This window comes from Sycon ciliatum, chromosome 7 (genome assembly GCF_964019385.1).
Source record: "Sycon ciliatum chromosome 7, ocSycCili1.1, whole genome shotgun sequence".
NCBI lineage: Eukaryota > Metazoa > Porifera > Calcarea > Leucosolenida > Sycettidae > Sycon > Sycon ciliatum.
Genome location: NC_088649.1, coordinates 23,925,643 through 23,938,794, shown reverse-complemented (window position 1 = coordinate 23,938,794; position 13,152 = coordinate 23,925,643). Strand labels below are relative to the sequence as shown.

General features: G+C 46.7%; 1 protein-coding gene across 1 annotated transcript in view; it reads right to left on the bottom strand.

The window, feature by feature from the left end:
• The window catches only part of LOC135821733 (uncharacterized), a 96,640-nt gene that overhangs the window by 155 nt on the left and 83,333 nt on the right, over positions 1 to 13,152 (bottom strand). The window contains exons 18-20 of the mRNA XM_065334732.1: positions 9,797 to 10,003; positions 3,947 to 4,165; positions 1 to 165 (exon numbers count right to left, since the gene is read on the bottom strand). The exon at positions 1 to 165 is cut by the window's left edge and continues 155 nt beyond it. Of these exons, the coding sequence (XP_065190804.1) occupies positions 1 to 165; positions 3,947 to 4,165; positions 9,797 to 10,003 (591 nt within the window). The remainder of the gene's footprint in view (positions 166 to 3,946; positions 4,166 to 9,796; positions 10,004 to 13,152) is intronic.

The following is a 13,152-nucleotide window of genomic DNA, read 5'->3' as shown; positions in this document are numbered from 1 at the left end:
TGCCTGTTGCGCACCAGCTGAGCTCAGGAGGCAATAGTTTCATGTTCTTATTGTCGCACATCGCTTTCGCGACGTCAAAAGACACCTCGGCGGTTGAAACAGCTTTGACTACGACATTTATCCCAGATGTGCCAGGAACTGTGGTATGGGTACAGACGAAGTTACCTGTAAGTGGCAGGTGTGGACAGACATGGATGAAGAAAAGAGAGCCAGATAATCCGCATGTTAGGGAATTCTTGCTCACACCAAGTTAAAGCTAACACAGCATGCCATCAAAATTACACGTCTATCCGACTGCAAGTAACAGGTGTACAGTAAATTCTGGTGCTAGCGACAACCTGCTCTTAATTTAACGACCCTTTTTCCATGCCCGGACAGTTCTACACAGACACGCGCTGCTCCGCTGCATGCAGCCAAGTGCCGCGGAGCAGCGGAGCCGCGGAGCCGCGGAGCCGCAGTGGAACCCGGCCCTAAGTGGACACCAGAGAACTACTCAACAATCAAATGGCCGCGTTTTGTCTTCACGGAAGATGGTCGTCAATAAGAGGACAGCTCTTGCCAAAACAAAACTGGCCACCTCTGCACGTCGCGGAACGTTGACTCGAGTGACTTTCAAATTTGAAAATCCCGACTAGCTGGATCTTGATGTAAAACGCCGTAGGGCCGTTTCCGTAGTTTCGGGCTAAAAAAATCTCTTTTTTCTGTACCACAGTGCTTCTTGTTACCGTAGATTCCGGTGGATAAGCCAACCCGCGTTTAAGCCCATGCTCGTGCATAAGCCCAGGCCAAGTTCGAACATCGCGGAGCTTCTTCGTACAAGCCCGTGGGCCTAGGTCGTACCATGTACATTGTAAATGTACACGCACGTTTTTTTGTGTTCCTATTGCTTCTTCCATTTACATGGCTGCGCCCGTACACCGATAATCTTGAGCTTTTGTTTTGGTGGTTCTTTCTGAATCTTCGTCGTGATGGCAGGCCCCAAGAGAAATTCTCAAACCAAGGAGGCGAAAGTAGAAGATATTTCCTGCTTTCATGGTAAGGGGCCGTCCGTAAATATCGATGAGACGATATTGGTGCGTCTGGGGGGGAGGGGGTTTGAGCCATGTGCGTCTTTTCGAGCATCAGAAAAATATCGATGTAAACATCTGAAGTTTCGCCGATCCCTGCACGCGGACGTCTAAATGGCTATACAAGAAATGTGAAACCAGCTTCCGTTCGCGGAGCTAAAACTCGCGACACAAGAACAAAATCAAAAATTGGAAGCTGTACGCCCGTGGCGAATTTCAAGAGCAAAAGAATGAGCTATTGATTGTGGAAATCGGCCGAACGATGCCTGCAGGAGACCTTTTTCAAGACGCCTACTACCACCTACTATGGGCTAATGCAGCACAAGAAGGCTGCTGGCCACAAGTGTTCTCGAGGGCGACCAAAAAAGTCATAATGCTCTCCTTCTCAATTGGATTATAAATACTGCAAACTTGCCATCTTGGGTTCATATTATTGACAAAAAAAGGAAAAAAATGAGCATCCAAAAATATTGATTCCATGATCTAGATGTACATGTGCGTCTTCTGGGGGGAGGGGGGTCAAGGGAGAGAAGCACCAATATCGTCTCTAAAAAAACATCGATATTTACGGACGGCCCCTAAGAGCAAAAAATGTGTTGGCCACTGCTAGAATTTTTCCTGTCGATTGGACGCAGGTTCATCGCTGGGTTGCCAGTCACGAAGAAATTCGAGCAGAGAAGCCAAGCAAACGAGCCAATCGATCGGGAAACGTGCTGTTTCCACTGATGGAGGAAAACTGTACGCAGAGTTTTATGCCCTGAGGAAAGAGGGTTAGAATGTGAAAATGTGGTGGATTAACACACAAGTGCAGCAGCTATTGACGGAGCTTTATTCGAGTGCTACAAATTTCAAAATCTCAGCACAATGGTTCAGATGATCTCAGCGGTGGCACAGTATCAGCCTTCCCGTTACAACACATGCTTCTCAGAAAGACCCAGCCAGCCTCAGCAACGCTCTACGTGGAGTTCACACGAACATTGTCGAGACTAGGAAATCTGGATCCTCTACATTGGCCGACATCGCTAACATGGATCAAATGCCGCCACCGTTCATCTTAGACGACCACCGAACGTATGCCCACGCCGGTGTCCAGGAGGTTTGGTGTGCCAGTGGACCGAGCGGCCTAGACACGCGCCAGTGTACAGTGCAACTGACTGCTTTCACTGGTAGTGCGTCACGAGTGCGTCTACTAGTAATTTTCCGTGGCCAGGGAAAGCGGATTGCAAAGCGGGAACAAGATGGCTGGGACAAGCGTGCACTTGTGGTGTTTCAGGAAATGCACGGTGTAATAAAGGACTGAGTGTCAAACGAAAGGGCGAATAAATTCACCAATCCATCAAGTCCAAGTTCAACAGGAAAAACCCTTCTTGCTGACCTGCATCGAGCCCCGCAGACAGATGCAGTGAAGAGCTTGCTGAGGAAGCACAATACTGCACTGGTTGCCGTGCTAGAAAGTTGCACTAGCCGAGTTCAGATACTAGATGTTTGAATATAAAGCGGGACGAGGGCAGGGAGCATTGTTGATGGCGACAGCAAGTGTGATCATGCACGAAGGGATTGTGGTACATCACACTCAGTGCAGTGATCATACACCAAGGGATTGTGGTACATCACACTCGGTGCAGTGCACAGCTGAACTCAAGTGAACGCTTGTACACTCCACTGACAGGCGTCGACCCAGGAACTGGTGCTGAGACTGGTATCAGATGAATACAACAAATAGCGAGTGTGACCTTTGCCGGTACAGTTAGACCTCGCTTATCCGGTCCTCTTTTATCCGGATCCCTCGCCATCCGGCAGAAAACCGTTCGCTACTGCTTTACAGCATATGTCATGCATACATACAGCATGTGTGTTCGATTATCCGGTTCCCTCGCCTATCTGAATATTTTCGCGGAAAAAGGATGTGTGCGGTTATGTGAGGTCTGACTGTATTTTGTGGCTACAATGCTACATGTACTGCTATTGCAAGGGCCACAAGCAAGAGTGTGACCGTACAGTCCAGCCTTGAACTGTACCGTCGGGGCGCAATGAATCCACTCCGAGAGTCGAAAGCAGTGCCGCATTTCCATTTCAATTACATTGTGCACGGTCCAAAAGTTGGCAAAAAAACGTCTGAGGGCGACAGAGGGCGCATGAGCCAGGCACTGCTTTTGGCTCACGAGTCAAATTTCTTTGGCCAAGACTGTAGTGAGTAGCATTTGCTAAAGGTTATGTTATGTTATGTTAACTTTATTTAACTTCACCATAGGTACAGAGGCATTGTGTGGATCATGAATGATGCCACAGCTCCTAGGCTATGATGAAAGAATATAATGGTACGATGGATTGATATGATCGGGGGTCGACAAAAAGTCACCCAAAGTCCAAATGGATGCATTCTAAAAGTTAGATACACTCTTTCACAGTGTAAGTTGCAACATGCGGCGGCTCTGGAAGGACAGGACGAAAACATGTCAGGTGTACCCAGGGTGGCTAATTCACACTTGCCGTGGCAAAGCATTGTCTGCGTACATGACACGAACGCCTGCACAAGCATGTGCACGCTGAGGTAGGATACTTGTGCACGGGAAGTGTGCATGAAATAGAGGAAATGAAGAAAAACGGCAACTGCATACTACGCCTTTATGTATTGAAAAACAGGCTGCGTGATCTGGTAACTCCGCTCCTGCTCCTCCTCCTCCTCCCCCCCCCCCATCACATAGACACACATGCGTACTCGTGCACAAAACGGGATATTCTATATTCTTCCAAAAATCAATTGCCCCTTCCCCCTCCCCCCCCCCCCCCACACACACACATAGACACACATGCGCACTCGCGCACAAGATGGGATATTCTATATTCTTCCAAAAATCAATTGCTCATTTCTGACTCACTTTGGCATGAAAAGTTGTGTGTATCACGCACTCCCTGGCCTTCCCATATTCCTTGCCGCTGCAACCATGGTCTGCACATCAAGTAGCCGTCAGACTCGCCAAATATGCTGAATCCAAGATCGCATTCTACGTGTGCTATTTCTTGAGCTCCTTTCTTGTATACTGTCGCTCGTCCATTGGAAATGGTTGGAACATGGCAGTAATTAGTGGCTAGAATATCTAGGAGGTTTCAGGAAGAGAAGAGGTGTTCATTAAAAAAAACTTGATGATTTTCTATTATGTAGGAATCATCACTCCAAACACTCCAGTAATGATCTCTTCACTGCGAATCAAAATTAACCAGTTTAAACTCTAGCAACATATTGTGAGACCTCGCCGATCATCATCAGGGTGAACGCTATCAATACTTCTATCTATCTGGTTTTTTTTACTCCTGGGGCATGATCGATTGGGCGAATCCCGAGCAAGTGTGCTCAGAGTGAGCGTGATCGTTTGGCCGAATCCGGAGTAGGTGTACTTGGAGTGGAATCCGACCACACCGGCCCCCACACCGGGAGTGGCTGGAGTGGAAATGGACTTTGCCGTTTTTGGACAGCTTTCACAGAATCTTTGTACGTTATGCGTACATTTTTCTTGACACTTGACTTAACAGGCAGGCGGGAAAATCGCGAGCTCCGACTGGGGGAGCAAACAATTTCCGTTTAAAATTATTGTCGAGGTCACCGCCACTAAGTTAATTCGCACTACTTGCTAGCATAGAAAGGAAAAAGGACCTAGGAACTACAAGTTGCGCTATAATGTCCACTAACACCACCAGTTACTAAACAATCAGCTCATGCGATTTTCTTTTCTATGAATTAATCCTTGGCTCTCCTTCTGAGTCCATACTTGCTAGTAGTAAGTTGGCAAGTAGCTATTATTCAATAATCTTTTAAGATGCAGTTTAGCATACATGCCGTCCACACAGCGAAGCAATAAGACACCAGAAGCGCCAGGGCTGGCTCAGTTCATGTATACCGTATTTCCTTGACCCGGTCTCTTATTTGGGCATGGTCCATTATTTGAGCACGGTCCACTATATTTTCATCGGCACATCGCTGGAAATGGTCGATTTTTTAACACGTCATAATATAGAAGTTCTACTTCCTCCGTATACAAAAACTTCGTGACTTTTTTTGAAAGCTGCGCACAGCTCAGGAATTGTTCCGTTTGACTTGGAATAACACTCGTGGCATTGTCTAACCTGTTTACAAGCTATATACAAAGAAAAAAGCAACTCAGACGAATAAGATTTAGTTTTTTCAGAGTCTTCGTCGCTCATGTCATCGTCACCTGACGGCGCTGACTCCGCATCGCCAATAGTCGCTGCTTCCGCTCGCATTTCGTTCAGATTCCTGTCACCTGCAGGGATGATCCGACGCTGGACTTTGGCTACGTCCTCTTCATCTCTAGAGGTGTGTACGAATCGGTGTCGACTATATTCAGTCGTTCCAACCCGCGACCTCCATTATGCCGTGAAACGAGTCGTACAAGCACATCCACACGCTTCGCATTTTCTCGCCAGGATAATCCTCCCAAGCATTCTACAATGGCTTCGAGGAGGTCCCTGCGATTCCCCTTGGCGACAAAGGAGACGTCTGACTGGAGAGAGGCGAAGAGAGCCAGGCCATCGACATTCTGATCCTGAGTCTGCGCTGGTTGCACGACGACTGAAATGTTTCATCTTGCCGTCCGAGCGAAACAAATCCTATGTTCTCACGCTGCGTAGATCTATGGGGCCGCGCACCGCAAGTACGAGCCTGGCCAGTGTCAGGTCAGCGAGTGCCACGTGACTCCGTGTTCCGGCCACGAGCTACACTTCGTCACTGTGTTAGTTTCGAGCAAGTAGGTGTTAGCTTTTTTTTATTTGACTCTTGAGTTTCTTTCGGCAACGTCCTCACACGCCGTGGAGAATCTGTTCGGGATCAACCAAACTAACCTCGACATGGACGTGGGTTGTCGATGACAGCCTTTGGCGCCGTTCGTTGAGCAGGTTCTTGCTCAAAAACACTGTTCAAAAAAAGTCACGAAGTTTTTGTATACGGAGGAAGTATATTATGACGTGTTAATAATCCACCATTCTCAACGATGTGCCGATGAAAATATAGTGGACCATGCTCAAATAATGAAAGAAAGCACTAGCGACTATAAAAATTGTAGTTGCGCCACCTAAAACCGCGTCCTTTTTTGATCCACCACGTGCTTTCTTAGTGCGCATGCGCAAAGCGATGAACTCAAATAAGAGACCGGGTCTCTTATTCGGGCATGGTCTACTATTTTTCCGTGAGGCCTCTAGGAGGGTCTACTATTTGAGCATGGTCTATTACTCGAGCATGGTCCATTAATCGAGGAAATACGGTATCTCCTGGTCATGTACATTAATGTATATGTGGGTTCCTATAACAGGTCGGCCCCTATAACGGGTCGGCTCCCTATAGCAGGGCGGGTTTGACCAAAAAAGGAAGTCATGCAAGTGCACACATGACGTCTTGACTGGGTCCTCTGAGTGCAAGGGGTCCATGACCTTGTATAACGGAAATGGAAGAACCGGGAAATCCTTATTGACCCCATAACCCCGGGACCCAATTTCGCACTCACAGTGAGTCACACGAAAATAGGCAACGGAAGGAACTATTGATCTTGTGAAAGAGATGAGGGATGGGTCATACCAAGACTACTTTTACTATTATACTGAAGCAAAGATGGATATGGAAGAATATGGAAGAATAGGGCTAGAGCATGATGGAGGCGGAGGGCAGTGGAATTGCAGTAGGGAAAACGTGCAGGGTGAATTCAAAGACAAAAGATCAAAATACAGAAACGTTTTGGGCAGGCCTAGATGAGTGTATACTAGTTGTGTATACTAGTAGAAGATGGAAACTATGGAAGTCTAAATGAACAACGTATCAAGAAAATTATTGAGAGATTCTTGTACGAGGGTGGCGCACTCTATTATTTATTATTATTTATATTATTATATATGTTTGCGTTATGCAGAGCTCACTGACTTGTCAGTTTGAGCACTCTGGCAAGGTACGTTCGAACCTGATTGGAAATTTTTATTTCCATTGCTATCAGGTTCGGCCTCATTTCCTCTGTGCTGCGCTGATGAGTTCAAAAAGAACGAAACAGCATGCTGTCCGCAGATTGAGTATATTATTATATATATACTTCGGACTTCCGCCATGAAAAGTACGCCGCATCGACTAAGTTGTCCAAGCACATCTGGGATCTGAAAAACGAGAACCGCGGATTCGACATCAGATGGGAGATCAAGGATAGAGCACCTTCGTACAGTAACCTCAGCAAGAAGTGTGGCCTATGCTTAACCGAAAAGTTCCACATCCTGAAAGCTTCAAAAGCTGCCTCCCTAAACAAGAGAAGTGAGCTGGTATCTAAATGCCCTCACCAGCGCAAGTTTCTGCTGGCCACCCCTATTACATAGACAGCTATGACCGCTGCGGGGTTTTTGACGCGTGATTGCAGGAGTTTGTGTGCGCTTAGATTTGTCATACGAACGCAGATGCCAGTGTATACGTGTGGACATGTGTCTATAGGTGTGTGCATATGCGTGTGTGCGTGTGTTTGTGCGTGTGCGAGTTAGGGTGTTGTGGGTGGGTGGGTGTCCTGTGTGTGCGTGCGCCCGTGTGCAAGTTAGGGTGTTGTGGGTGAGTGTATGTGTGTGTTAGTGTGTGCGTGTATGTGTGTATGTGTGTATGTGTGTGTGGGTGTTACTATGTGTGTGCGTGTTAGTATGTGTGTGTGTGTGTGTGTGTGTGTGTGTGTGTGTGTGTGTGTGTGTGTGTGTGTGTGTGTGTGGTGTGTGAGCGACATTAAGCGCGTACTTGTTAGTGCTAGACCTGCGCCTACTGCATCTGCCTCTGAAATAGCCCGTCCCTGTATACATTCACGCGATTACTCCTCTCGCTATCGTATTATCACACCTCTCTCCACTTAGATATACCAGCGCTGCCTCCTATTCCATTATCGTTGTCTGATGATTGGTTCAGCCAAGAAACTCGGAGTCACAACGGAATAAATTTGCCAAGGTTTTCATTGTGTGCCTTTGTATATATATTTGAGGATTTCCCAAAGACGTAGTCTAAATTGAAGGGAGTTCCATTATAATGGGAGGCTGTAGGGTTGAGATAGATTATTATTATTATCATTACAAGTCAAACGAGCTAAACGTTGCGCACAGGAAATGCATCTCAAGGGAGGAATTGATCAGCAAGATTGCAGAAGAACATAGTCTTGATCATCGGGGACCCGAGACGATATACGAATCCTTACGGTGTTCGTATTATCCTATCATCCGAGAGACAGTCCTGCAACTGGTGCGCCAAACACTCGAATGTGAGCACTGTGCCCGACAGAATCCTCTGCCTAAGACAGCGTTGGTACGAAGAACAATAAAGGCCACTTACTCGAACAGTCGCTGGCAAATGGACTTGAAAAAGCTCCCAGCGAGTCGAGGCTTCCAATACGTCTGTAATATTGTGGACTGTCACAGCCGATTCGCGATGGGTGGTGCCATCAGAGCCAAAACTGCGAAGGAAGTGTGCCGCGTGATCCTTTCTACGATGTACTTGTACGGACCTCCAAGAATTCTCCAAACGGCCAACGGGAAAGAATTCAACAATGGTGATTTGTCGACACTCATGGACGAGATGCGGGCACAAAAGATCAACGGCCGACCGTATCACCCACAAAGTCAAGGCCGGGTAGAGCGCTTCAACCAGACACTGGCGCAATTCCTAAGACGTGACCTGCTGGAAGATAAAAATTGGCCTGATCGTCTGCCGCTGTTTTACTACAGCTACAACAACCGCGTCCACAGAAGCCTACACGGGAAAACTCCGTACGAGGCGTATTTCCAGAGGCCGAACTTACGTAGATTCTGCACTGGACGTGTAGCGCAATGGCATTAATTTTATTGTTTAGATTACGGGAATATTCTGAAACCGGCATGCACTGCGTAGCCATAACCTTTAGTTGATCCCCTGATCTTCAGTTCTCCGTTAGTTGACCTTCTACATCTGCTTTTTGCTTATTTGAAGCACAGAGTGTGCATGACACTGTGTACTCTGAGCTAGCTAAATATTTGTGTCTATAAGGCGTACGATATGCACCTCTCGCACTGTGCACTCTGAGCTGTCCATATATGCGACTCAAACCGACCCGCTATAGGGAGAACACCCAAACCGACCCATTATAGGAACAGGCCTGCTGCTGGGTCCATCATACATTTATGAATTCCATTGTAGGATTGAGCACACAACACTGGAGGCGTTGGTGTCTTTGGCTTAGATACACACAGACCCACGGAATGGAGGAGGGTTGTTTCTTGAAAAATACATTTTTCTTCTCTGCTCATTCCCTTCTGCTACGCATATTGCACGCACATGCACGCACACATGCACGCCTTTCCTTCCTTCCTTCTTCCACTGCCATGACTGGCTATGTGGCCCCATACGGGGCAGACCAGGAGACGTGTAGTCCACCGGGCGGGGAACGCCATACTCAGCGCGCGGGCCTCGCGAGCAGCGTTACACTTGTGCCTCGCAATATCCTGTGGCCGACGAAAACTGCGCGCACAAGTGCCGCAGATGAGGGGCTTCGCCACAGGCTCCATGCGGGGGCTGGATAATAGCGTCGACAGCGTCACGGCAGGTGACCCGCCATCCCACACGCACACACGCCCCCCACAAAGACACACTAGCACGCTATCACATACATTGAAGCATTGACAGGTTTTACTGGCCGTGCACGCTCATAAAATCAGCCACCGAGTGCAAGCACGAGACTTACATTTTTGACACGTCCTCCCTTCCTTAAGGTGGTCAGCTTCACGGTATACGCCTTGGTTTATAGCGTAAGCGCTGCAAGTCCAAGCGTCCGGAATGTCATAACCGTATCCACAGTTTACCCTTGTGACACCTCCAATCTGTGGTGTGATTGTCGTGGTGGTTGTTGCAGCCCCCTTCATGGCCACATTGTCACAGTAGTATTCGATAGCTGCATGCGCAACAGGAACACATTCCTCAGTTTCAAATGATTGGGAGAACTTCAAAATTCAAAGGATCAGTCCGCGGGAAGTGAACTGCCTGAAAAGAGTAAAAAAAAGCCAGACCCACGAGGATTCGGACCCGGGACCTTGCTTGTCAGGCCAAGAGCAATTTTCTAACCATTTGAGCTATGCCGGGTTCGAGTCCTGGTGGGTCTGGTGCTTTTTTCTCTCTTTTCTGGCAGTTTACTTCCCCGACTGATCCCTTGTCATTCCAAATTCTCACTTGCGGCACATTGACGTATGTCGGAGAAAATGCATTAACCCTTTAACAGCCGTAGTATGTGTCCACTACATTGAGAATAGAGATTAAACGGTACTTAATGGGTATTGACACATTTATATTAAATTTTGGGAAGGTTCTTGTCCACCGGACACACCGTGGTCTACACCGCCACCACCTGATCCACTGCTTTCTTCCAAAGCACTCGCACACTCGCTCGCCATCACGATCACCATCAGTGTCCGGCTCAAAATCTTCATCTTGAAATTCAAGTTAGGCTTGCTCTCATCGGAGCTATTCCCGCTCTCAGGGCCACTGGAATCCGTCAGGCGAAATTACTGGTCAGTCGGCGACACGCATTTTTCACAAAAAATTGCGTTTCACCTGCTGGGAGAGTATGCGTGTACTCGAGTCTCATCCTGAGCACGTTTTTTTCTTTCTTTTTTCAGCTCCAGTATAGCTGTATTTTTCATTGCAAAGCCATCCTCGATTGTTGTGTTCGTTGTTCAAACGAAGTGGACATTCAATCATGAAGGCAGAGGACATAGGAGCCTGATTGGAGTTTCTCGTGGCATAGGACGGCCACACAGAGACACTTTGGGATTTTCTGAATATAAAATACCGTACGCACGATGCTGAGATCAATTTGTGCGATATCAAATTGTTTGTGATCTACCAAATCGAGCAGAACGGGATCCGAACACAAGCTTACCGACGGTTAGGCTGCCGACCTGATTGGACAAATGATCCCTGGCTTCACCAGACGCGAGAAGTCGGACACCATGTCCTTTGCCGCGACGTCCATCTCCAAAAAGAACTCCATCTTCGTCGTGAAAAGGCTTGAAATACTCAATATTCAACCGAGATTCGCAGTCTCACCTTTTCTCAGATCGAATCATTTTTTGTTGTAGCAGTTGCAGGGCAGATCCCCGCCACTACTTCAACAGAAGATGGCTCCAAAGCATGCCTGGAACAAGCCATATCGAGGTTGCAAGCCACCCCTCTCAGCACTTTTTTTGAAGAAATTCGAAATTTCAATGGTGGAAGATATACTATGAAGAGAATTTCAAAAAGTATGTTTCGCGGAGCGATCGCTCAACCTACGTCATTCAAACTTTGCAGGATGGTTCAGACGTACATGCTAGGCATGGAACCACAGAAGATGATATCATAGCTGACACACAGAGTCACACACACAGCAGATTCGTGTGCACAGATACTAAATTAGTGGACGTCGTCATCTTCTTCCCGCTGATCTCAAATGTACTATGACGTGCTATTTCGCCTGACGCGGTCTCTGACTCACCACACGAGCGGCTGTCCTCCTCAGATGGCAGCAGCGTAAACAACAAATCGACAGCAGAGGACGTAATCTTGAGAGGCAGTTGTTTTGTTATTTTCAGGCATGGTAAGAAGACTTGGAGAGGAGATGGAAGTGGCCCTGTGGTGTGCCTGTCGCGCTGTGAGTCCCTGAAACGGCTTCCCGTGGTCCAGACCTTTTCAACAAGCCATGGATCGAGGTACAGTGAAATAGGAATAAATCTCGTTCTGAGCAGCTGCGCGTGCAGCTTTAAACAGGTGAGCCCGGCGCGCGAACAAATGAAAAACATTCTAGCATGAAAAGGGTACCATACTGTACGTCAAAAAAACATTTGGCGCTAATATTTATTTTCGGCTATTTTCGACCTGATCATAATATTATTATTATTATTATTTTTATTAATGCGATTAATAGTATAAGTGAAGCGGACATTACAAAATGATGAATGAGAATACATGTATCTAAAATGGTTGTTCCTAATCGATTTTCTTGAGACTATCATCAGGGAAAATCGTCTCACAATAGAGGCTATACGGAGAAACAAACTACTTATAGGTTATCGGATAGTGGGAAGTATACAAGGTGAGGTGTGAAAAAAAAAATAAAGTGGGAGAGAAGACGAAAGAAATTAGGAGAAAAGATGTGAGAGTTTTCCGACGGTGTGAGCTACTACAAAAGGTGCGCTGGTAATAGCATCTACAACCGGACATGGACTGGCAGCGAGCAGTAGCGTGGGATTGTCGTTGGGTGCAGCGGACGGGATGGAAGCGGAGGAGGATGAGGAAGGTGAGAGCAGTGATGAAGAGAGTGAGTTGGACAACCAAGATGAAGATGACCGGACTGAAGGTGAGACCACAACGAAAGGGTCAGCCATTAAGAAACACCTCTTGTCTAGTAGCCAATGCCGCTCAGTGTATGATGATTCATGCTTCACTGTTTTGTGTCGTGCTCGTAGGTTTCGTGAACTTAAGGTATTAGAAGCTGTTTTCATCCGTAAACACAATCCTAATCTATGCATTCAGTAAGAAAATGTCACAAAACTGAGACTCTTCACCTAGCATTCACACACGTATTCATTCGCATACACCTACACCTCACAGTTCCTCACTCTATCACATTCACCTGCTTCCACGCCTTCATTTCACTCACCTTTTGTAGTAGCTCACACCGTCGGAAAACTCTCACATCTTTTCTTCTAATTTCTTTCGTCTTCTCTCCCACTTTATTTTTTTTTTTCACACCTCACCTTGTATACTTCCCACTATCCGATAACCTATAAGTAGTTTGTTTCTCCGTATAGCCTCTATTGTGAGACGATTTTCCCTGATGATAGTCTCAAGAAAATCGATTAGGAACAACCATTTTAGATACATGTATTCTCATTCATCATTTTGTAATGTCCGCTTCACTTATACTATTAATCGCATTAATAAAGTTGTTGTCTCCTCGTCGCCTTTTCATTATTATTATTATTATTATGTCCTGGTGGTGACAGTCAATTTTTTCTTCAGACTTTTCCCGTTTGTCTCTTTCCCTCAAACCAGTTAATATTATTA